The 26,150-nt window shown below is 43.4% G+C and overlaps 1 protein-coding gene across 1 annotated transcript in view; it reads right to left on the bottom strand.

Moving 5' to 3' along the window:
• The window catches only part of dnmbp (dynamin binding protein), a 38,554-nt gene extending 12,660 nt beyond the window's left edge, over window positions 1–25,894 (bottom strand). The window contains exons 1-4 of the mRNA XM_079293682.1: window positions 25,719–25,894; window positions 16,066–16,220; window positions 15,010–15,132; window positions 10,703–12,925 (exon numbers count right to left, since the gene is read on the bottom strand). Coding sequence (XP_079149808.1) covers window positions 10,703–12,925; window positions 15,010–15,132; window positions 16,066–16,210 — 2,491 coding nt within the window. The 5' untranslated portion in view covers window positions 16,211–16,220; window positions 25,719–25,894. The remainder of the gene's footprint in view (window positions 1–10,702; window positions 12,926–15,009; window positions 15,133–16,065; window positions 16,221–25,718) is intronic.
• Window positions 25,895–26,150: the final 256 nt, after the last annotated feature.

Here is a 26,150-nt window from a genome sequence, read left to right as displayed (position 1 = left end):
CCTCTGACAACCTCAATTCTATCAAAAATGACAATGCCTAGATTCAACATCTTCCCCTCAATCCTCCGAAGTTATCTTGCACGTAAGCATGTTTTTAACTCTTTAATATAATCACCCAAGTAAACCTCTTTACAGGAAATGTCTCTCTCTTGAACTGTGACTTTGTTGTCCGACCGTAGCAAATCCAGTTTTCAAACAATACGTCTCTGAATTCATGGTCTGCACTCAGCGCGCTCCACTAATATCCGTGTAAAGTCAAAAGTTTCGCCTGCACGGAGCGCTCTGAGGTCAAACACACAATCAGTGGTGTGTGAGTGCGCTCTGCTCCAAAGTTCACAGCAGAATGCAGTTGCCATCGCAACCCAAATAGCGGGGGGGGCTCATATTGAGCCAAGTTTTGGAGAGCAAGGAGTGGCTTTGCTGAAGTGATCACATGGGAAACTCTGCGTGAGTGTGTTCAGTTGGGACATGAGAATAAGTTGATACACGCTCCGAAAGACTCTTTTACCGAACAACATGCAAGCCATGACTTGTAATTAATACGTTATGTATTAAAAAAAAATTATCTGTGACGCTGGTAACCGGCATAAGAAAAAATATGTCGGCACAGGCAGAGTAAAGATCAGCAAGACTCTTAAAGGGCATCAAACTGTTGCACAGGTTGACTTTGTGTTTTAGAGAAAGCGGCAGCACTTGCTATATCCCCCCATTTTGTCGACATTTCTGCCATCAGGTAGAAGGTCTCTTAAAATTGAAAAAAGGGGAGTTCATTCAGTGACATACAATCCTGTTTATCTCTTTTTAGGGTCAAATGTCAAAAGGTCACATTCCTGCTGCTGGCAGAATCTCTCAGCAACCTTTATGGGGCCTTGTTAGGAATTTCTTGTAATTACAGCGGTCCACTCAGTCATTAAAAAAGCAGGTTGTGTGCTGACACATGTAACATTCAACATGTGATTTTCTCAATCAATCCAGTGTTTAGAGCTACAACTCTTCTCGTCTGCAGGTGGATAAGACTACAGTCTAATTAACAAGTTGAATAAATAAGTTGCTGCAATGCTGCATGGCAAATGGGAACCAGGAGCGGGATCTCTGGCTTCCTTGGAATTTCTCATTTCGTCTCACTTCTATGAACGAACGATGTCCAATTACTTCAAGAGACCATCGGTTTTACATATGTGCATAGAGAGAACATTAAGAGAGGGACCTATTCAACGACAGAGCTGTACCGTCTTCAAGTTAATGGAGAAGGAGAAGACAATGGGTCTATTGGGTCTATTGGGACCCACAGGTGCTTTGATGACACAACATATACAAAGAAATACTTTAAATATGTTGAAATGGTTCCAAATGCAAAGGAGAAGCTGTACATTGTATGACATTTTCTCTATTTTAATATGGCCATTTTGCATACAGTGTGATGACTCAGAGACGTTTACCTTTACTGTCTGTGTTGCTTCAGTACAACCTGAGTGTGAGAACTTTCTTGAGGCTTTGATGTGACTGAACTTGCAGCATTATATCTGTTGCTCATTGCATGACAAGTAAAGACAAAGATCTGTCCTGAGGGCTTCATGAGTGTCCCCACAAGTAAACAAGAGAAGTTGCCTAAAACTGTTTTGTGCATTGTGCAATGCTTTACCTAAAGGTAGCCTTTCTTTATATTCCTTAAAATACAACCACACATTTTATGTATTATTAATATCGTCAAAAAGGTAAGCTACTGAATGTAAACACTCTAACAAATGCATAAAGGCGATATGGTTCACTCGAACCTTCTGTTTAGTTGCTCTGTACAGCTCTAATGTTCAATAAACTGAACTGACAGACACTAACAGCTAACTATCAGGCTTACACCTGCTCCTAAAATTAAACTAGATTTAAAAACTATCTTATTAACAATTTAAAATCATATACATAGACTGATACTGCAATGTAAATCTCGGGGAATCCTGAAGAGAAAGTCCACCAGGTCAAAGATCAGTTGTCTTTTCCCACACTTCTATCAGACAAAGTACGGATGAAATCAGTCTTCTTACTCATGCAGGTACCAGTAGCATCCTCGAACCTGGAGGCATGAGGTGCTGCAGTATGTGTGACCATATCAACAACTTGGACAACACTTAATATGGAGGATATAAAAACTCATATTAATAAGCATTTCTAAGCTTCTTCCACTATTATTACACAAGGATTGTTTTGAAACATGATCCAAAGACATGTCAGAAAAGTTGCACTGCAGTTGGAAAATGTTTAACAATCTTCAACGAATAAAAGGTATCCGACACTTCATGATTATTAGAAATCATTTTAAAAGAAAAAGCAAGAAGGATGAACCACAAAGAAATGCATGCTCAGCATGTGAGTGTGACCACCACTGACTCATGCAGACTTTTGGACTAAGGAGCTAAATGGTTTTTTTTGATTGCCAGCAGTGAGATAAGACGTCTTTAGAGCAATGTTGTCAGACGATTTGAGATCTTGTTTTAACTCCCAACTCCCCCGCCCCGCCGTCGTACCGCTGCCCACCAACAGCACCGACTGCTCCAGGATTACAGAGCACACGCTGCCAGATCACAGCTGGATGACGACACATTACTCACGCAGACGCTCAAACACTGTCCATACAGCAGAAGACGATTTTCTTTGAAAGTTCAAGAGTGCTACCATAGGTATTTTGCTTCAAACAATAAATAGGTTCGACTGTTATGCTATTTATTCCTGAAAGAAAGAAAAAACATTTTGCCAATTATGTTGCCTTCTTTGGTCAAACCTACAACATGTACCGGTAAGCCTGTGACAGCAGCACATGCACACGTACACACAGAAAGTTCATAACATAATTAGACTCGACCCAAACTGTGATGGTACATGTATGTCAGCTGAAACAGTAGTCTGTAGCTGCAATGTACTAAGCTCTATGGATTTGTCTGACCCAGGGAGAGGTCTCATGAATCTAAAACGTGGTTACTGAGAACAAATGCCCTTAAACACGCTGAAAAAGCCTCGGCCATCACCTCAATCTCACTGAATCACGGCGTAAACCCAATAAGCGCTGCAACGAGATGGCCTAATGTTTTTAGCCGTGCTATCAAATGCTTTACTCGACCAAACCCCTGACGGAGCTGAAACAGTTTAACAAGATTAAAGGATGACAAGACTGCAGAAGGCAAGCACGGTGCATGTGTGTGTGTTTAAAAATGGCATCATCTCTCAAATAAGCCTTTGCAGGACCTCACAAGCACACACACACACACACACACTGAGATGCAGTCTAGTCTTTCAGTGAAGGAGTCAGGCCAGTGCTGGCCACCCCCTGGCACCAGACAGACCCCCGCCATCCACACACCATGCTGACGCTAGGGATTAATACTTGGGCTCACGAAGTGGATGTGTGGTGGGGGCCAATGTTTACTAGGTAACTGGGGGATGGGTCATGGGGCGCCACCTGCTTCTTCTCAGACACAATGAAGCGAGTCAGAAGAGTGCTCTCTCTTTCTTCGGTTCCTCATGAACCACGCTCAAACACACACAAGCACACCTACGTTTAGATGTAGTATTAGTTTGTTTTCATGTTGACAGATAACTGCACCGTTGAACCTTTTCTCAGTGCTGAGAATTTAACATCAACACTTTGAGTGCAGACCAACTGAAATATGTAAGTAAGCATCAAATGGCAGATATTTCCTCATCTAAGTCAGGAAACCTTTATTACTTTGGACTATATTTCACTGATGCAAGGCACAGTTTAAAACTTTCTCTAAACTTCCCCTAGAAGTGTCAAAATGTTAAAGTATTGTTTTGCTATCTGAACTGAAGCTCAGACATTGTATTGACCACAATCGTGAAAAAACACCCAGCCGTAAACTTCAAGGTTGGTTAAGTTTCTATTTCTATTTTCAATACATTAATCACAATCACAGTTTGGTTAAAATAACAAACCAAGTCCGCAGAACTTCATAACAAGGTGGACTTTGTAACATTTAGGTTTAGGTGTTTAGGCAGAAAATGAGGGAGACGAAAGAACACAAGAACTCACAAAACCTGTCCTGCAGGTCCTTACGCCTACAAATTCCTGACAGTTCACCTTCCTGTGAGATAAGTGATACCGTCTCACACACACACACACACACACACACACACACACACACACACACACACACACACACACACACACACACACACACACACACACACACACACACACACACACACACACACACACACACACACACACACACACACACTCTAAGGAAGTAAGTCTGGCTAGTCAGCACTTTGAAGCCCTCAGCATTGATTAAAAGAGCACCTCTGGAGGTCACCAATGATAAGAAGTGAGACACCAATAACTATCGACCTCTCCACCCTGTTTTATCTAAGTGGATTGGGAATGAAAAGAAGCTTTGCAAACCATGTTTCCTCTTTTTTGTCAAGATCTGTGAAGTGAAGTGGAGTTGTACCTGCGCATTACATACGTAACTCATGTTGTGCAAACACAGCATGTGGAGTATATTCTCTCACATGACAGTATCCTTGTGTGTTTACCTTTGTTTTGTTTCCTGGTAGTGGCGAAATGGGACTTTTGCAGGGAGCTCGGGGCCGTCTTCCTGTAGAAGCTGTTACGATCGAGCGAGCCCATGTAAACAGACTTGCGACCCCGTTTCGAACCAATGCTCCCAGCGCTCGACTCGTATCCCCTTTCCTGATCGTCAGTGTGCCGGTATATAACAGGATCCTCAAACGACTGCATTTCCCTGAGCGCCAACTTCTGGTTCTGCTGCTCAACCCATTGCTCACAGTGTGTTTTGGTGTCTTTTTTAGGGTATTCCTCGCATCGCGAATCTACGGATGTTGAGCGCAAATCCCGAAATCCGTCTCTGGCCTTGTAGTGGGAACGATCGCCTTCCCTGGAATTGTAGCGGTCTTCATTCTCATGGTCGTAGTTGTCCACAGTTCTCCGCTCATAGTGCCCCTGTGCTCTGTAGGGGTCTCTCCTTCTGGGCTCATCTTTCCTGTCATCACCTGGATCCTTGTAACTCTCCCTGTAACCACTGTGCTCGTCCAGCTCAGAGTCATACTGGCCCCTTCCTTTACTAGTGTAAGTTCCCTCACCCCTTCGATTATAGTCATCTCTGTCTTTGTAGTCACTTTCTCTGCGATCATATCGATCCTCTGCTTGCTGGTCATAATAACGGTCCTTATGTTTTCGCTCATCATAGTAGCGGTCCTCCTCTCTACGCTGGTAATGTTCCTTATCTCTATAGCGATCACTCTCTTTAGAATCATAATAATCCCTATCATGGTCATCGTAGTGATCACTGTCCCTGTAATTGTCTCTGCGAGCGTAGGTGTCTTTACGATCATAGGAGTCTTCATACTCACTGTCGTATCTGTCAGGTTCTCTAGAATCATGATTACGGTGCTTCCTGTTGTCATAATATTGCTGATCTCTATCGTCACAGCGCTCGTATTTGCTGTCATAATGATCCCTGTGGCTGTATTTGTCCTTACGATCATACTCCAAGTCTCTAGGATTCCTGTGGTCAGAACGGTCATTTTCTCTGTCCCAGTCGTCCCTTCTTCTTCTGTCCTCGTCCAATTTACCAAACCCTTCTTGAGTTCTTAAGTCATTATTGGCTTTTTCTTGTGGCACTCTGCTGTAGTCCTGGTGGCTGTAATCCTCAGGGCCCTGGTAAAAACAATGTCCGCCTTTCCATTCAGATATCCTCACATTTAGGTAACCATCCTCTGAACCAGGGTGGAAGTAAACATCCCGGCCTTGGGACCTATGCAGGTCCTCATACTCTCGACTGGGTTGCTGGCAGACATTGCCCTGTCTAATTTGGGCTTGGTTCTCCCATTGTGCTGGCCATGGAGCAGGCACATGCACTGCAGGTGGCCCCGGCCCACCTATCGGCACCATCATGCCGCCATGTACTGGCATGGGGCAGCCTGGAGCTGGAACTGGGTCACCAGGGCTTGGCACCATGATGTGTCCCTGTGGCTGTCCTGGAGGAACGACTCCATATGCAGGATATCCAACCTGTTGCTGCTGAAGCTGAAACTGGTGTAGTTGTTGAATCTGTTGCAGATGGGCTATCCTCTCTGTCTCTCTGGCCCAGCCTGCATCGCCCAGCTCGTCCACACTCTTCCCTCTCCTTACCGGGGCACCAACTGCATAGTTCCAATCCACTGGACCAAACATGACTGGGTTGCCATAAACCACCGGGCTCTTCATGGCTCTTGCTGTTTAAATCAGCCTACCCGGTGCTGAGATAGTTTCCTGTTCAACGTGGCGTCGTCTTTCTTTCCAAAGTCCTGCATTCCATAACAAAGCGCTGTGGGAGACTCCACCTGTCAGACATATTGTCTGTAACTCTCCCACTTGTTTTCTCTGTCTCCTCTCCAATACCTCAGCAGGACTGCCTGGCCCAAGCACCTCCCAACCCTCAGAGTAATCAAAACGTACCCTCCCCGCAGCTATCTCAGCGAATCGTGGAAGGAGAGGGGGGGAAGGTTATTGAAGGAGGAGCCTCCTTGGGTTAATGATTCAGTAGAGTCACATGAGTGGAGGATTAGCCCAACAGCCCCTCCCATTGTTTCAATTGGCTAGTACCTCTGTCTGCAGGAAAACAATCTGCCTGTAGATTTTCTTTGATGGAAGATGAAGACTAACTTCACAGTGTGCCTTTAATGGGCTACAGGCTTTGGCACCAAATGTTTTTTTCCCCACTACCATGAACAATCCTCCATCCTTCCTTCTATCCTGTTTTCTTTGTGTTTGCTATTTCCTGCTGGTTTCACTGCTATGTTCACCAGGTCATTAATTCAGCCTGTGGTGACAAGAGCTACTCATTCCTTTCTGTGTTTACAACCAGCTCTAACTTACATATTCTAACTTCCAACACCGGTCTAAAATACCATGATATTTGTGGGTGAACTGAAACAGCTCAGTCTGTCCGTTTAACTTTGCCCTACATTTCAGGAAGGAGCCAAAATATACACATGAAGACATCAACATGATTTAGTTTAAAACAAGTATTCTTTTGGAGTATTGATCGAAAGGAGAGTGTGACATAGAAAACAAGTGAAGTGAAAGATCTGCATGAAGTGTATGCATTATGTTTAAATGACTGTGGAGAGGGAACGGTTTTTGAGAGAACAGAGACTGATTAGTCCAGAGCAGCCTCTGAAAAAATAGCTGCTGGTGTGCACAATGAGCTTTTGTTGAGGACTGTCCTCACTCTCAGGAGAGACGCGATCTTTTAGTGTGAGAAAAAAACTCTTCATAAAGCCAGAGTATAATATATCCCTCCCCCTCCTTAGCTCTCCATGAAAAAGGGAGGCACTAAAGGGACAGGTTTGAAGGACTTGCATACACTCAACTGCACGTGATACACACAGACACATACATGTCGGATAGTGACAGTTTACCATCAATTCAAACAACTAAAGCTGGAGAAAATAAAAGTAAATAAATCAGTGAACAAAAAGTAAAATTACATTCCTGGTTTGATTAAACTGGTGTCAAGTTAGCAGAGTCTACAAACCTTCTCAAAAACCAGGAAAAAGAATAAGGAAATCAGAAACAATTAAACTTGAAGACACTCTTTTACCGACATCAAGAAACAGGGACGAAACAAAACAATAATTTTGACTCAAGCAACGACACAACGGGCCTTTATATTCTCTGTATACAGTACATAATACCCTCTCACTGAATGATTGTATCTTGCACCCTTATGAGTCTTGTTTACTACAAAACTAGTGAAAACCTGCTCGTAATTATTTCTTTAATTCCAGTGAAATTTGCAAAACCCATTTCACAAGGTAAGGCTGAGCATAGAAACCTTACTTAGACATTGTCCCTTTCTTACGGAATGCTGTTTAATTATCAGTGTTCAACATCTCAGCTTTCAGTAGCTGAACACGACCGAAACTCTGTTTGTGTACGTGTGTCAACTGTTGGAATGTCAAATACAACATTCCTCTTCGCGGCTGTGAAGGGCTTGATCGACGTTCGGCACATCTAGAAAAAGTGGTGTGATGTCCAGGAAAAAGGTCATATAGCAGGCTGTCTGCAGCCTAGAAGTCTCCATGTTTGTACGGCTGACTGAGGGGTAACCTGAAGCCGCACCAGAGCCTCAAAACAGTGTTAAATAGATCAGGCTGTGGTATCATGGAGGCTGATGGAGGCGTTCTAATAGTCGGTTTAAAGAATTAAAGGAGGCTGAAGGTCAAAGAGCTTAAACAAGGAAAGAGGAAACACAAAGAGATGGAGACAGAACAACCTGCACTGTGTGAGAAAAGAGCACCGAGCACAGACTTATTTACAGATATGTCCTCATATTATATCATTCATCGATTAATCTGTTGAATTTCCTTGTGATGAAATGATCATATTGTGTTTGACACACACAGCAGCCTAATGTTTAAATAGTCACACAAGGTATGAAATACATAGTGCTCCACTCATCATAACCCTCAGACTCTTTAATGTTCTCTCTTCAATGAAAATAACAATGAAATTAAAAGATACACTCTGTCAGCATATGTTTGACTTTCTCTTTTGCTTTAGTATCACACCTCTTTCAGCTTCTATGAGGACTTTGAACTGGCCTCGGCATGGTGAAGTGCAGGCAGACCCCGATGTTGGAGCTACTCCCTGCCTTGCAACAATAAGCTGCCATTGTCTTCCAAATGTCACACTCAGGAACACGCCCTGCAAAAGCACGAACAAACACTCACTCCTGGGCGTGTGTGTGTGCGTGCGCGTGTCGACACATAGCAGTAGGATAACAAACACATTTTATGCAACAAAGATCCTGAGGCTTGATGCGTACACATCTTCCTCTGAGCTAAGGAAACAAAAAAAAGGAAAGCAAAGGGAAACACAACACCCGAGCAACAAATCCCACTAAAAAGCTTGTGTGTCCGAGTAATGTGTTGATGATTACCAGATCGAATATTCTGCAATGGGAGTGTGCTTGGCTGCTTTTCCTTGCAAGTGCCGAATCTTAACTCTCAAAAATGAAGTCACTATCTTTAGACCATTTCCACATCAGACAGTGTGGCAAATGCCAAAGGGAAACTGAATATTTGATTTTATTACCGTGAAAGGAGGGTGTGAGCATTCCTGTCGTGTGATGACTGAATGGAAACTATGTGGTTGCATGACCCTTAGAAGGTATGGCCTTAGAGGCACCTGTTGCCAATGGGATGAGTTTCCTGCCCTCAGGCTGATACCTGTCATTGACAGCCATACAGATCATCTATTGAGAACCATTGGAGAGTGACAGATATAATCTAACAGGATATTAGTCATTTGAATGCAACAAAAACAGAAAGAAACACATCTGGTGGTAATCAGATTACCTTAGCAAGATGTGTTTAGAGTAGGTAAACAATAGCCTCCACTGTGACTGACTGATTCGTTTTTGACACCCAAAAAGACACATTCAATGAGCATGAATTCAATGGGAATGCAATATAACTGAAACTGTGAGTACAGTGTAACATGAGACACATTAACATTGAAAAGAAACCGTGTAGTTGGCAGTGAACAGGCTGAAAGCTGCCAGAGACATAACCGAGCGCACAGACAGTATGAGATGGCAAAAACAAATCAGCTGATTAGCTTTGGCGCTACAACTATTGTTGTTGAACCCGTTGACTATCAATTCTTAAAAACTTAACTGAACACGAACGGTGTACCTGACAAAGCTTTCCTCAAATTCACAATTTCCTGTTACTCCACCCGAGCCCTGCAGCAACACGCTGATTCTGCCACATTCAATGTACTTTTCTAAATTGGCAGTATAGTGAGACAAAGCAAAATATGCACGCACGCACACACACACACTACTCACACAGAGTTATGACAACCCTTCATTTACATACACAATCCTCCTTCCGCTGATTATTGTGGACACTAAAAAGGGATGTCTTGTTTGCATAGTTTACAGTGGAATTCAAATAAATGATAAATAACGTGTGTGTGTGTGTGTGTGTGTGTGTGTGTGTGTGTGTGTGTGTCAGGATAACAAGTCAAAAAGTAAATCTGGTAAGCACTAATGGCTCATTTCCAGATTCCTGCGATATTACATTTTAGTCTTCGGCGACTGAATATTACGTTTTGAAGTAACCTGCAGGCAACAGTCCCTCAGAAGTAAACTATGACATCAGGCAAAACAAATTCTACTTCATTTGTCTTCTGATTCGCAATGTTTCCAACTAATCCTTCCAGCTACAGTCGCTCACTGACTTCCGAAGGAAAACATCTACATTGGTGGACGTGGTCTGGCTTCTTTGATGCTGCTTGCCTGAAAGCTGATGATGTTTTTTTTATCTCAGTTGCTTCATGTGGTGGTTTTGAGTCCACTGACGAGAAATTCTAAGTGATACATAAAACAGTTTCACATTTCACACACCCGGATCCGTCTGTAGGATATTCTTGTGTTCACATCAATACCTGCAAAACGGGTTTGATGCTTTAAAACATGATTAGAACCTACATTAAACAAAACTAATTATAACAATGTTAATGGCAACATTTACACAAAGTGATGTCCTGTTTTGTCGGACCAACAGTTCAAAAGCTAAAGATATTAAATCCACTTTATAACTCTAAAACGCCCAATCTCAGAGTGATCTAAAGTCATAAATGGCAACATCCAAACAATAAATCGCCCGACAGTCTCACCTTGTAGCTGCTGCTGCTCCAGGGCCAGTGTCTCCAGCGTGTAGTTGCAGAACTCCAGATTCTCCATGGCTTGCATGCGGGCTGTCTCATCCTCCTCCTCCTCCTCCAACATGCTCCTGAGCTCCTCCGCTGTGTGCGCATAAGCCTCCATGTCGTGCTCCACCTCTTGTAGCCGAAGCAGCAGCTGGTACCTTTCCTCCTCTTCCCTCCGTCTCTGACTCTCCAACTCCATCTCTCTCTCGAGCTCTTGCTCGGCTTCCAGCTGACACTGGATTTCATGTTCCTGGGCGGCCGCAAGGTCACCAAACTCAGCCCTCCCTTCTGTGATTTGGTCGAGGACGTCTAGAGCTGGTTCGTCAGGGGTGTAGCAGATGGTTGGAGGAGCAGTATTTTGTCTCGGGCAGCGCGGAGGGGCGCGCGGAGCAGGGCGGGCTGGTTTGTATGCCGGCGGGGCAGAGGGTCGAAGGACTCTAGGACGAGGAGGGGGAGGACGAAGGGTCCTGCGCCTCTCTAGTGAGGACGAGGCAGAGTTCGACTGCAACAGTTGGGACACCGGTGAATGGGAGGAGCCTCGCATGATATCGCTTTCATCGCCGAAGTCCATTATGGAAAAGTGGCGCAAGATACGTGACTGCTGGCTCAGGTCGGAAGACATGTCCCTGGGAGCACCAGAGCTCACGTTGGTATCACGATATGAAGAAGTCAAGCTTTTCTCAAATTCAAAAAGCTGCTGGGATAGCTTGGCCTCCAGGTCACCTGCCGAGGTTGCCAGGCCATCTAAAGTGATGGATGTCGGCATTATACCATTGGAGCCACGCAACGTCTGCTGGGAGCGCTGCCGCGTCTCAGCGCTGCCCATCATCATATCAGCATCACTGACACTAGCATGGCGTGTTAGCTTCTTCTGCCTATGGCCCTCAGCAAGGTTAAATAACGCCTTGCCGAGACTGACACTCATGTTGCCTTCTTTTCGTGGCCTCTGGTGGTATCTGCTGTTTGCAGACTGAGAGCTAGGGAGGGTGAGGCTATGAGTTAATTCGGGCTGTAAGGATCGAGTGTTGCCGTTTGTGTAGCTCGACCGATTTGTGCCAGAAGATGGGCCATGGTGCCTATGGCTACCTGCAGGCGGGCTAGGCCGAGATGGGAGTCTGGGCCTTGCTGGAGGAGTGGATTTGGGTCTCTCAGGCCCTTGCTGCGCTGGGGCGGCAGGTCTTCGTGGCTGAGAGTCAGGCCGGCTACTCCCATCTCTCTGTCCTCTGCTGTCAATTTGAGCTCCAGTTCTTTTGTTTTCACTTTGCCACCTCTGCTCCTCGGTCCGCTCAAAGTAGTCCAGGTCCCATACTGTGTGATCCTCATACGCCCTCCATTCAGGATCATTCTCTGATCCATTAGGACATGCGTGACCTGAGCTGTAGTCAGAAGAACAGCTGTTCTCCTTGTCGTCTTCTTGTTCAACATTTGTTTCCTCTGCAGTTTTCTGCCCGTCGTCTTCTATTTTGACAAAACGATGAGGAAAAATGCCGCGTCGCCCTCGCAGCTCCCCCTCCAGCCAACCATCCTCCAAAGTGCTTAAAAGACGTATGCGATCCCCCATATCAAAGTCCAACTCGCCTGGTTCAATGGCCCGAAACTCATAAATTGCCACAACATAGACACCACCCTCCTCATCCTCATCCTCATCTTCTTCTTCTGCTACTACTGCCTCCTTCTGCTCCTCTTCATCTCTCTGAAAAACCTCTCTTTCTTCTACACCTTCCTCCTCTGTCCCCTCTCCTGCATCGTAAGGGTCCTCATAGCTACATTGTTCAGTATCATTGGTCAAATACTGGCAGTCGGCAGGCTCCTGAGGAGATCGGAGGGATCCCTGGAGCTCCACAAACCCCTCCGGGAAGATGCCCCTGCGGCCATCCAGCTCCCCCTGGAACCAGCCCGGCTCAGGCAGGCCGGTGATGATGATCAAGTCCCCCTCGCGGAAGTCCAGCTCCTCATTGAGCTGCGCGTGGAGGCTCATGAGGGCCCGGGCCTGGCCCAGGGCGTAAGGCGGGAGCTCTGAGGCCTGGGCCTGAGCTGAGCGTTCAGACAGCTGCCTAGAGCGACCTGAGAGGGTCAGCGCCGTCACACATGATGTGGGGAAAAGACCACGGACGCCCCAGGCGTTACAACCTCGCTGCCAGGTTTCTCCGAGGTCCGTGGACCCTCCCGCCTCTCCAACTACCACATCACCTACAGAGAGAAAGAACAAAGGAGGATCACATTCAACGTTCAAACGTAATGATGAGAATCATGTTGAAGGAAAATGTTTTACGTTAAAGTTACGCTAAACCAAAAGTTTGTATTGTTGCTCAGTTCCACCAGTTCTTGTTTTTATCCCGCTGATTCTATTATCTGCTAATTACATAAAAGACACATACAAAGAACAAGCCTATGGGTGCTGCTTGTGGGGCCGCCAACAGACGTGCCTGGCTTTCATTTTTTCGCACACTTTGCACAGCTGGAGATAAATACTTAATTAAACCAGACTGAACAGAACTGGATTGAACTGACTTGACGCAACGTGAATATAATTGAAGAACTGCAATGAAGTGCCGGGTATGTCAGACTTTTTATTTTTTTTTATTTTGTCTGCACTCGGGTAGCTTTAGTTATCTCAGATTACCTTTATTAATGCATTCTTAATAACTTTGCTCTGCTGCTAATATATCTGGAGAACAAGGGATTATAGAAATGTCGACCGGTCAGCCAGAAGTCATGGGGGTTGCATTCCAAAGACCTGCGGCTCCTCCTCCCATTGTGTCTGGGACCAAAACTGGAACACAGCCGATAAAGAGCATGGAAAATCATACTGGAAATGAACATTCAAACTCTCAGATGGCCAGTAAAACTGTTTCCTATTTTTCCTATGATCCAGGAAGTGTTATTATGACAATGCAAAAATATACTGGAATATTGTTGTTGAGGTCATTTGTTCATAGGTTAAACCAAAATGTATGCTAATAGGATACTAAAACATGCTTTTAATGAACAATTTCATTCCTAACACTTCAACTACTATGACGACGACCACAAGAACGTCTAATGACATGACAAGACATCAATGAAAAGTTTTACCGATGTAAAGGAACTTGCATGAGGTTTTTGTTGAATGAAAAAAAAACCTGAAACAAGTAACGTAATCATAGGAGAGAATTCAGGAATGTAAAAAGAGAAGCCAGTCTACTCGGTTTTAGTTTGGTATTTGGGGACATCTAGTGGGGAGTTTTGGAGACTTTGTGGTTTGAGTGTTTATCGAGTCATTATGCGGTGCTGTTGTAATGGGAAATCCGCCAAGGTTTTATCATATCGTACATCTTTAACCACCAGAGTTCTTTGTGTATTGCTCAAGAGGACAGGACAACATTAATACGTTTTCAATGAGTTTGCAGAGAAATGTCTATCATCCAGTCTATGAGACTGTAGGTCTTTTGAATGACACATTTAAACAGCGGCAGGCTCAAATAGATGTAGAGGGCTGTAACAGAACTGTAAATCTGACAATTTAAGATTCATTGTAACTGATTTACCTCGAGTTCAGGTTCTAAATTACTGTTAAAAACATGTAAAATGCTCAGGAACAGAGATGGAAAAACAAATCTTGCTTTTAAAAAGGCATCTCTTTCTTTATCTGAATAAGATTACTCCATTAAACCCTTTCAGTGAAGAAATAAACTGACTTCACAGAATAAAAAACGAGAATTGATGATGTATATTTAACATGACTTTGACCATGTAAATAGGATAAACATGTTCTTAAACTGAGATTCCCTTTCTAGGAGGATGCCATCATGGGACTCTTGTCTCCATTCACTATGATCAATTCAATCAGGGCATGATTTGTATAAAGAATTAAGTTTTTAGAGTCAATAATTCTGTTGTCCAGTTGTTAATATAAAAACTTTGTTTGATTTTTAATATCTGGCAACATTAAGAGTGTGTGGGTCCCAGTTTGTGTCAGTGGAGACAAGGTCACAATGTCCAACACAGCTACAACACAAAACAAACAATTTACCTGAGCACAGCGACATCAACAAGTAGCGTTAAGCTATGTGAGAAAACATGAGCCGTTAGAGTTAACACAGAAATAGTATTCAGAACAAAGTTGTGTTACATCCAGTATCCTGTTCAAAACGAGTAACAGACAACAAAGCCCATGTGTGCTCTGATGAAAGTCTTTCTATTTTATGACTCAGACTCGTAAAGATGAGGAGTGGTTCATACTTTATGATCTTTATTCTATAAGTCATGATTGTCTGCATGCAGGATGTCCGTACCTCTCTTCAGGGACAAGTTGCCCGGCTCTGCTGAGCTGAAATCACTGGTGCACACGAAGAGTCTGTCTCCAGGCTTGGTGCTGGGGATGGTAACCTCTTCCACAAAGGTGCTGGGAAACTGACCTGAAGACAGGACACAGAGGGACGAACGCAATCTGATGACGACAGTGAACACAATGAAAAACATCTCCGACATGTGCCTGACACCTCTGTCTCCTCAAGACAATGACAACAAGACTGACTCCAGATGTGTCTAGTGTTCATACAAGAGACATACATGTTGTTATCTGGATGTAGTATCTTCATCCTAATTTCATTATTTGTAGATAGCAACAGTACAGGGACAAATTCAGGTGCTGTTTAGTACTGCAATCCTCAAATCCTATCAGCAAGAAGATCGTCTGAACAGGTTATAAATTGTTCTCCTTTAGTTTCCAGTTTTTTTCTTTCCAGGAAAGTCCTTCCATAAATGTATTGATATCATCTGTGTTTTCCCTCTCCTCTGATGGATTCCCCTGTCTCATCTTAAGTGCCTCTTGGAAAACCAAAGGCAGAGAAAGCCAGGAAGCAATGAAGCACACTTCTCGTCTTACCCAGAATGCATTGCGTTTCCTCTGCAAATTGTACGATCAGACATCAAGAGATAAGTGAAACAAACACTATTTAATGTGTAAAAACGTATTTATGAATTTATAAAAAAAGTATATTTAATTCCTCACTTTTCAGAGTAGTTTTCATTGATTAATCTCAATTATCAAACCTGTTCAAGGGCAAGAATATTTCACTTGTAATCCCAAGTGGCCATTCATGTATGTATTGTGTAATGCATTACAAAACTCAGAGGGGAAGTAAACCAGACCATAAACTATTATTAGAAAGCATTGCTGTGCTCACACAAATTTTAAAAACATTAAGTTTCCCATATGTCTTGTTGTTGTTGTATCTCCATGAAGTTCGGCTAAATGTCTTTGTGGTAAACAAAGTGCAACTCCTAAAGAGAGATATTCAACCACAAAAATCTATTTACAGCAACAAAAACAACACCTGACGCCTTACCTGTGACGCCATCTTTGCTGCCAAGCAACCAGAACTCGTCCACGACACCGAGCACCTCGATGACATCGCCGGTGAAGAGTGGCAGCTCCTCGGAGACGCTGGGGAGAAACTCAAAGACGGCACGCACCACCGATCCTGCTTCCATTACTCATAACCTGTTGAGATGAGAAAAAAAAAAAAAGAAGAGATGAGATGAACAGATCATAACAAAGCTGTGTTATATTACAAATACATGACATCCCGGAGGCAAGTAAAAAAAGTTAGGATTAATGTGTCTCCGTTTTCTTCACAAGGCACACTGCTGCTATTCAAAATCCTCGCCATACAAATCAACAAATGCCTCACGGAGAGAGAGCTTCTGTGAAACAACCGCAAATGAAAGGGGGAGTGAGGGCGTGAGAAACCTGCAGTAAAAAGGAGACCGATAAGCAAAAGAAGCTGTACTTAAGACGGCTGAAGGAAATTCCTCATCACTCTTCTGTCCTTCTCCCGTTTCTCTGCTTCCTCATGAGGGTTCAGATGTACAGGAACTACGGCTCTGTGTATTCTGGGTGACGCAATACTTCACACTAGATATATTTTAGGTTAAATGGAATGAATTATACCCAGTCGGCTACTGATCTTAGCTTTATTTTGAAATGAAGGACTTCATTTAAACGTGTTTCCTGCAGCACAATGAGGGGTTTGAATCCAATTCAGTGGAATACAATCACATTTACCAACTGCTGTTCTTAAAGGAGCATGCAGGTCATCCAATTATGTTTAAATTCCCTAAAAATGTGATCGGAAAAAAGATATTCCAAGAAAATGTGCATACAGAATAAAAAGTATGTTTAGGAAAATGATTTAGATGTGTGCTGCCTGCTTCAGCAAAATGAGTGAAGACGTACAAAACAACACAACATTTGCATTTAATAAGTATTCTACCAGCCCTTGTGTATCATTATCTGTAGACAGGCTAACCACAGGTGGGGATGGACATGCTGAAAGAGACAGGAAATGGGAGAAGAGGGCTGCAGTTTGCCCAAGTCAATGGAGCCTCTGTTTAGTTGGTCGACGGAGCCGAGGGGGGGGGGAGGAAGAGGACTCCAGTCCAGTTCAGCGCCACGGCTCAGGTTATCCTTCATGTGGCTGTGGAGGTAGATAGAGGGGGCAGAGGACCAGCGTTCACAGAACAAATAAATAGTGTGTGTGTGTGTGTGTGTGTGTGTGTGTAGGTTCCTCAGTGAAGGTTAAGCAGTTGGTGCTCTCAGGGAAGTAGGTTGTGGAATCAACACCACATGGTGTTAAAGCCACAGTGAAACCCAAGACAAGGCAGTAACTAATGCAAGTCAGAGGGACGTGTGCAAGTAGAGGCTGAAAAACACAGCCGGCAATGAGCACAAACAGGCGGTACATGCATTTATTAGATGGAACAGAAGCCACGTTGTTCTTTGTTCATTTTTATGTCATGCTATTCATCAATTTTAAAAAAAGAACACAATGTGAGGCGTACTTAATGTCCTTTCTCTTTAAGTTTACTGACTCATAAAATCATCTCTCTGCATTTCCTGCGTTCAAATGAAACAATCGCTGCCTGTCGGACACCATGGCAGATTTAACATGTCCTGGCATGCACACAGGGGAATGACATAGCACCCATCTTTGAAGGATGGCTTTCATGAAAAATAGAAAGATGAAGGTCTTTACAGAAATGCCTGAACTTGCGTGTTTTGCAGGCAATGAGTAAATAAAGAGAAGTCATCTCCCTCTGAGAGACGTCACATTAAGACTCTTGACTGCGTTTCTCCTTTTGACAAGCCATTCACAAATAAAAGAAGGTTGCTCACACAAACACAACACACGTTTGTGTGATTTGGGAGAGGATTTCTTCTCAGTGTTTCGAGGACGGGTACAGCCAGAACATGTGTCGTGCCACGAATAAAATAAAAAAAAGGAGCATGACAAGAGTATGGTCACACCATACATCAAGACATTCGTAGCAGAAACGCGTCACAAACCACAAACCACTTCCAAGTTTTTACAGCTTTGAAAATGGAGACGTGTGTCTTGTGGCAATGTGACCAGCCAATCACAGATGTGTGGGTCTGTCAGTGTGTGCTGACTTTTACACCCTGCTCTGGCAGATGACAAGACAAGCTGCGTGATGGAAACACCGTTTTGTTTTCCCAGTGATAACGTGGTCACACAGTCGTCGAACATGGTTGGGTTAGCAGTTAACACAGAACAGCTGACACGTAAAAGGAGCTCGTAACTTTTAAAGGTTTGACAAAGCAAATGCATTTTAGTGCGAAATTAATCTATCCATAAATCAATTGTGATCGTATTAATTGCCAAACGCAGATACAAACATGATTCAGTTTCATATAGTGAGATAAGTGTAAATGCTGCATTAGCATTTAGCTCAAAGCATCGCTGTAAACAGCCTGGCAGAGCTGCTAGCATGGCTGTACACTCATGTTATGTTATACAAATACTAAATATTGGTGTAATTTGCTAATATAATCCTGTATTGGACAGGGTTGTTAAAACTGGGTGGCAAATAACAAGGGAACCAATGTGCAGTATAACTTGCATGACGGACCAGTACGCCATAAAATTAGCTCATAATATTATAACAATTTCACTGCATCCTTTAAGGCCTGAATATTAACGTAATAGTAGGTATAGTTTGTCCAGGATGCGGACTAAAAGAGGCATCACATCCTTTGTCCCACGCAGAATTCAGTTGCTTAACAAGCTTTGAAGACCGAAGGTCTGAACTCTCATATTTTTATGATGCTTTATGTTATATTATGTACTGAATGTTTTTTGACGTTATCTTGCTGTTCTTTTATGCTATTTGTGCAAAGAAAATTACCCAATAACGGTTTCATTCATTATTTTGCTTCATTCGTTTAGCATCAATACAATGTGACATTTAGCTGCACTGCTGCCTTTTGACCGATTTTAAATAAGGACAAGTGTGATTAGTTTTCATTTCTATCCAGCTAAGTCTTGTTCATTATCCTCTTTGTAAGTCAATTACACATTTCCACTGCACAAATTAAATTCAGTAGCAGCAAGCATTAATCAGGGATCATCTCGCCAATGTATAAAAACAATCGTGAAAACACTCCAGATTTATGCCAGCAGAATTATGCCGTTCTTGAATCCAAATAATACATTTTAAAGTACAAAAAAGTACGTAAATAACTCTCTTCATCGACCTCTCATTGTAAAAGCACACTGTGCATGTTTCAGTGACTCACAACAGCACCAGCTGAGAACCAGTGTGTTGGATTTTGTTTTTTTAAAGAGTGGGAAAAAACCGGATCACATCCTGGAGTAGCAGGCGAGTCTGGAGGAAATGTTTCAACCACGTTGGTAGAAGGGCTGTCCTCACCCAAGACACTCTTAGTCGACTAACACTCATCATGATTGTGTCAACTAATCGATAAGAACCACTTTAAATCTTGAGTCTACCAGAGATTTGTATGGATTAGCCGGTAGTTAGGATGCGTCGTCACGGCCAAGATTGAGATGTCCGGAGCCCCCCACTTTGAGCTTTACGGCGTTTCAGATACCCATGTGTGACATCACAGAGGCTACGTACATATTCTATGCACTCTATGGTTGCTAGTGTACCAGATCAGATTACTGCCCTTCCATCAATGGAAGACATTGCTTACTGCAGGACACGTGTTGGAAAAGTACAAGGGGCATTTCACACACAAGACTTCCTCACACGTATTAAACAGGTGTGTCTCTTCTACTAGGGTTCATGAGGTCTTGATAAGCAGTGGGACTCTGATCATGACTGAACTCAACGACAACAGAAAATTATTTTAACGGGACATAAAAACACAAGACAGCACTCTGCATCTTTAAATGGTGTTTACCAGTTGGTGTCATCGAAACGAAGAACTTCAGACAAAAGAATGTAAGTCTTCTCCCACTTCAACAACACTGATGACATAATACAGGAACAGTGGGGGTTGTTTTTATGTGGAGAAGGTGAATGAGACAGTGTGACTGGGACGAGTGTGTCACCTGGCACCTTCCTGGAGAAAGTAACGGCATTACGACAGACAGCCAAGTCAACAGTTGTGTGACACACACACACTGTGTATATATATATATATACATATATACACACGCACACACACACACGCATACATAACAGCTGATAGTGGGACAAAGCACCAACTGTCTGACCTGAGGCATGGTCCTATGGTAAAAATATCACACGTTATTCATTCATACAGATAATCTGAAGAGAGAGACATCACAGTAAGCTTTACTAGACGACTACAACATTGGGGGCTAATATTAACCGTTTCTACATTCAAAATGCATTTTAAAAAGACTGCAATTTTTTAATCACAAGAGCCACAATTTCCGTTGTGACTTACTTACATTAACAGTGTCTTAAAAAGCTGTTGCATGTGACAAAATAAAAACTGTGGCAGGATATAATTACAACCGCCGCTTGCAGATTTAATCAGCTGTGGCGAAACCACGGAAAATAAATTGTCGGCTGCTTTGCGGTGAACTGTTTAACAGTATCTGCTCTTCTTAAGCTTCCACAAAATGGTTTTGTTCCACTAATGTTGACTGTGGGACCTCAACTTTGCTAGCTTCGCCAAGGAGGTTAACTTTGAAGTTTGGTCTGTTTGTCAGCGGGATTACAGAAAAACAGGCGTGATAGTCATGAAACTTTGCGGAAGGCATGGACCATTAAATGGTAGAACCCATTAAATGTGCCCCTTCTAGTTATAACTAGGTTCAAACTGCTCCTCCTCCTTTAAATGTGCTGCCAGGCATCTCAGGTTGTCCTCTGTCCTTACAGGTACAGCAGGGTGTGTGCTGAAACACTGTGTGAGTGTGAGCACCGAGTGGAGGAAGTGGGATCTGCTGACTGCCTGTACCTTCTATTGAACCGGGTCATCCGATAGCAACAATGGAGCCACTGCCTCATTATCTGTCTGCCTGCCAGGACGAGGCTCACACACTGATGCACGACCAATGTGCCATTCATCCTATTCAGATACACTGGAGTGGCACACTGCCACGTGGATGTCAGCACACACACACACACACACAGAGAGAGACTGGTAGAAGGCTCTGGAGTGGGCTGGATGACAGCTGATGTCTTTTGATACCGATTGTTTACTGTGCAGAAGTGTAGTCCTCCCATCCAGAGTGCTGAGCCCACTAAAACGCATTCACCTCGAAACAACATCGCCAAAACAGGTGACCAGCCAGTGGACGGTTCTGGATATGAAAAACTGTGGGACATCTGTTGCTTTTCTTTTGACCGTCTAGTCTTTCAGCACATGTGATGGGGGGGGGGGGGGGGGGCTCTGTGTGGCTGCTAGTTGTCAACACAGGTCATGTGGTTTTCTAACCATCTGTTTGTAGAGTCAGTGGCTCACACCCCCTGTCACATAACGACATGACCAATTTGGATATAATTATTTGTATTCCATTGCAATTACCGGTACAATGTAAGGAACCACTGTAGGAATCAATACGTGTCATAATTTGTTGAAATGGTTGAGATCTGAACCATGACTGCTAAATAATTTGTTAAACAGCACACGCACACATAAACCCATTAGAAAATATTTAGTTTGAGGCATTTGTAGTGCTTGGTGGTCTGGTCCTTATACGAGGGCTGGATTTGCATTATGGATCATATGTTTGGTCGTTAAAATGTCTTAAAAATGTCTCAAAGCTCAAGGTTGCTCATTTTGTCTGACAAACAGTCCACAACCCAAAGATATTCAGTTTACTATCACATAAGTGGCTGTTCATCGTTGACCAAATGTATGGCTCCACCGTGTGATCTACAGCTATTGTTCTAAACAACAAGTAAAAAGCAGGACAGTGAAGGGAGCAGTCTAGCTTTAAAGTGTATTTCAACCAGATGAGGCAGCACTACGTGGCCTCAGCCAGCTGGATGAAACGAACACATCTGGCAAGCTGAGTCAAAGGCCTAAAGATGCCAAACTCTGTTGAAATATTTGGCGAAGCCGTCTCATTCCGCTCAAACATTCAAACCGTAAACACATACGCTGAGATGAAAAGAGCACGCAGACATCCAGTACTGTACATTAACAGTCCAGCTCTGCATTGCAACACAAACAATCCACTGTAGTGGAAACAAAACCTTTTTTTGACACAATTGTTTCCATAAAGAGACAGTAAGGGCGGCTCCTTTTATCTAAAATAGCCCAAACAGAAAGCTGTCTTCTGTGGTTAGGTTGACGTTTGCAAATGCATCGGACCAATATTGTCCTTTACTCACAAACGGACATTTCCTCTCAGTGTTGTCCACCTTGAGACAGAAATCCTTCCCCGATTGTATCAAAAAGTCTGTAAAAATGAATTTGTTCACATCTGTACTTCTGACATCTGTACTTCCACAGCCGTCCTCTATTGTTTGCATCTCGTCTGGACAAAAACGTTGTTTTAAAAACAGCAAAATGTGTTTTTATTCAGCTTACTGCCTCATTTATACGAGTTGAAACACTGTCTGTAACTTCTCTAGCAGCAGAGACGGCATTGCAAGATGTGTTACTGCCGTTAGATGAATGTAGGGGAAAACCCTGGGTGGGTCCTTTGGAAAAAGACTGGAAACACGCTTGTTGGCTCATCCACAGCTCTAAGTCCACCTTCGTCTGAACATTTTCATTCACGTGGAATATCTGCAGTTTGGTGAGCAAACCGGGCATCCCTTTAGTGGAATGTGCTCATTACTCACACTCCATTGCATCCTTTTTCTTCCTTTCCTTCACTTCTTTTTCTCTCACATATTTGCTCCTCCATTCCTCTCTCAAGCCTGCACGTGTTGAATATTAATGACACTCGCACACACACACACTGGGTGGAAACGCTCTTTTGCATAAACATTTCCACAGCGAGGAGGAGGACAGCTCAGATGTCTGAGCTCACAGGGCAGAGACTGCGTTGTCACGGCTACACGGATCTGTTTGGACAGCGGAGGGAACCCTCGAGGTGCCCGAGGATATGCCGCTCCTTAAAAACATGGCTGAGCCCCTAATAGTTTGCATGTGAGCTGTTACTTAACTCATCTCTCCCTGCCTGCAGAAACATGATCAAACCCAAACACTAAATTCTCACATTTTCCTCCCAAACGTTGAAACAACTCCAGGTGAATTGAGGACATCGAAAAGAGAGACTGCCAAGATGGCAAAACTTTTTTTGAGTTTCCAACTCTTGGGACAGCTCACTGGAACTGGAATAGTTGAGGTAGAGGACTGAAATACCAGCTCCGTATGAATTCTTCCCAAAACACTGCAGTGCCGGTAAAATCCTTCTTGAAATGGTCACATCAGTAACAATCAAACCATGAGAACACAAACATGAATCGCTCTGTGTCAGAAATAATTGTACATGATTGAATAAAGCTTTTTAGGGTGTAAAGTTACAGCAGAAGTCTCTATCCATACAACTAGTTTCTTAACTGCTGTCCACAGAGATGCAGCACATCCTAAATATCACAACAATTACATTTTCACAAGATCATAACACTAATATACGTCTTAATTGTCAGATACTCAAGACACTGACTTTAATTTGAAGGATGATTGAAGAGCAAAGTCCAGCTTCAAGTCCCTCACAAGTCATCTTCAAAGTATCGTTGTGTATGTTGCAGAATATCACGTACGTATACGCCGGCCAAAGGATCATTAGCTGAGGCATTTATATGCCTTTTATGTCCATCAAAACAAACGCATGCTACTTATTTCAGTACTTCATCATCTACCCAGCACCATGTTGCTGATGACAGTAGCAGCTGGCAGAATACTGAGCCTTGACGAAGAGCGGTTCTCGTTTCGTCTTTCTTCTTGCGAGCATGGATTCTCTCTGTCTTCATGGCGTATTGCCTCAGTCTGAAACACAACTATTTTGTTCACGTCAGTCCACATTTCAGCTAAGACTTACTGTGCTGGAATATCGTTTTATGATGTCTGATGAGCAATGCTCAGGCTTCACCCTTTTCTTTGCCGCCTCTGCTCATACTGGCACTAAACTAGTTTTCCGAACTTTTCACATTCAGTTCAAATTCATTTTCCTGCCTTTTCAGCCGAGCTAATACTGTGCCGCCAGCAAAGAACGTAAGGAATGTCACCGTTTAAAGTTCGCGAAATGCCTTCTCTCTAGAGTAACTGAGTTTTACGTCACATTCGTAATGTTCCCGTTTGTCCCACGCATCATCAAGATATCTTTAAAACTGACACAAACATCTCAGGTTTCTTTGTCACCAAGTAGCGGCATAGGAACCTGATACAAGCGATGAATAATTCAGTGTAGGATGTTTAAGTGCAGCCCAATTCCTGACTCTGAACTAAACACACAAGCAGCACAACAGAAAAGAAGAAGAAAGAAGAAGATATCCTTGATTGAGGAGTGGTTTCAGGCGGTTTGTCAGTTATGACTCAGAAGAAGGAAAAGGTAAAATACACTGCGATGCACAGTCCTGGTTTACATGATAGCACAAGTTACAGACTCTTTCATTTTCACATAAAGAATGCAGGTTGGATCTCTGCAGGCAAGGAACAAATAAAAAAAAACCTTTATGGTGTGTGCAAGCGCCAAAGCAAGAGCAGAAACACAAACTAGTGTCCTGACTGCAGTGCGGCTGGTTTAAAGGCACGACTTTAAAGAGTCAATGAATGGATCAGAAACAAGCATCATTTTGGTGCACAACACATTTTGTATTTGTGGATTTTCGGTGTCACTGGGCTGCACTTAAACATCCTACACTGTCATCGGATGGGACAGAAAGTAGTTCAACAGAATCAGACAGAACATGATCGAATAGAATCAAACAGAAAATTATAAAAAAAATAGAATAGAATAGAACAAAACAGAACAAAATCAAGCAGAACAGAATATATTAGAATAGAACAGAACTCAACAGAACCGAATAGAATAGAGCAGCAAATGTTAGAAGAGAAAAAAAGCAGAACATGATAAAGTAGAATAAATCAGAACATTTCAAAGGATACTAGAATAGAACAGAACAGAGTAGAGCACAATATAATCGAACAGAACAGAATAGACAGAATTCAACAAAATAGAGGAAAGAGGAGAACAGAACCAGTCCAGGATATCAGTGTGCTTGAGACCAGACCACCACAGTGAAACGTGTGTGTGTGACCAGAATATTCCCTCAGTGTGTGTGTGTGTGGGTGTGTGTGTGTGTGTGTGTGTGTGTGTGTGTGTGTGTGTGTGTGTGTGTGTGTGTGTGTGTGTGTGTGTGGCTCTCATGTGGTGGAACAACTGACAGCAGCGGCCACAGGTGACAGACAGACAGCGGGGGGGGGGGGGGGGGGGGGGGGGGTTATTTGGTCTGCAGCGCTTGTGTTCACTGCCATCACTCATTCGTCAGTTCGCCTCATAGCTCTGTATTCACACCAAAGGCTGCCTGTTCAAAGTACGCATTATGCACTGTCAGCGCCAAACAACACAGTGCACAACTCTTCATTTATGTACAATGGAGGAAAATGCACCGTTATTACTCTGAGGCAATGTTATGTAGAAGCATATTCTTGTGTTATTAAAATATGCATCTCTACTCGTACTTCATCCCATGATCGACCTAAAGAATATGCGTGATGATAAGTCTTGATTTTCCTTACCTATAAAGAGTCTGAACGTCCTGTGGAAAATGTGGGATCGAGTCAGTCGGACAAGAAATCCAACTTCTTCAGCCTGATGATGTGGTGGCCGAGATGCTTTTTTTTTCTCAACTTTTTTGGAGCGGCTACACTTCCCACAGCTTTGGAGCAGCGCGCGCAGTCATTGTTCCCGGATATAACGGCGTTCTCCTTTTCTAGCGTCAAGGCCCAGACGACATGTTGACAGTGTGAAAGTGACCCGGTGGTCCCGGTGGCTCTGTCTCGGTAGAATCAGCTGTCATCACGTTAGGAACGGGCGCAGGCGGGTCGCTTTGCGCTTCTCTCCATGCCTACATACAACAACGCCACCCACTTTTTCCAGTCAGACCCGTAGCTGGCCTCACTAATGCCTGACTGAAAGAAAAAAGAAACACAGTGGGTGCTGCTGTTTAC

This window comes from Melanostigma gelatinosum (genome assembly GCF_949748355.1).
Source record: "Melanostigma gelatinosum genome assembly, chromosome: 21".
NCBI lineage: Eukaryota > Metazoa > Chordata > Actinopteri > Perciformes > Zoarcidae > Melanostigma > Melanostigma gelatinosum.
The sequence above is the reverse complement of the archived record's forward strand: the minus strand, read 5'-3'. Positions and strand labels throughout refer to the sequence as shown.